This window comes from Penaeus monodon, chromosome 24 (genome assembly GCF_015228065.2).
Source record: "Penaeus monodon isolate SGIC_2016 chromosome 24, NSTDA_Pmon_1, whole genome shotgun sequence".
Taxonomy (NCBI): domain Eukaryota; kingdom Metazoa; phylum Arthropoda; class Malacostraca; order Decapoda; family Penaeidae; genus Penaeus; species Penaeus monodon.
The window spans coordinates 24921060-24921477 of NC_051409.1; the positions used below are offsets into that span (position 1 = coordinate 24921060).

General features: G+C 45.0%; 1 protein-coding gene across 1 annotated transcript in view; it reads left to right on the plus strand.

Annotated features, from left to right (window-relative positions):
• Positions 1-159: 159 nt before the first annotated feature.
• LOC119588913 overlaps positions 160-418 on the plus strand; it is a 60027-nt gene continuing 59768 nt past the window's right edge. Inside the window, exon 1 of the mRNA XM_037937533.1 lies at positions 160-313. Coding sequence (XP_037793461.1) covers positions 234-313 — 80 coding nt within the window. The 5' untranslated portion in view covers positions 160-233. The remainder of the gene's footprint in view (positions 314-418) is intronic.

The window sequence follows — 418 nt, forward strand, 5'->3', positions numbered from 1 at the left end:
ACATGCATTTAACCCTCTCTTTCTTCATGTATACATTATCACATGCATATGAAGCTACCTATCTTATCAAAGCCATTCTAATCTAAGTCTGCAACCACACCATATCAGAGCCACATTTCACCTAATTACACCTATTGCTCTCCTATTCTTTGCAGGTTCTTGAGCGCTTCCTCCCACGCCCAGGAGCGAGCAGCAGAGAATTCGTAGAAGCAACACAAGCAGAAGAAATCAACATGATACAGCGCTGGACGATGACAGGCTTTCGATTATATAAGCTCCTGGCTTCTTTTCTCCTTATCTTCGTTCACGCTCAGTAAGTAAAAATCGGAAAGAATAGACAATGCTCGCTGATTGTGCACGGTTGGTGACGACCGGAGCGGCGGTTCTGGGCGGTCCTCTCACAGATCTTTGCTATGAA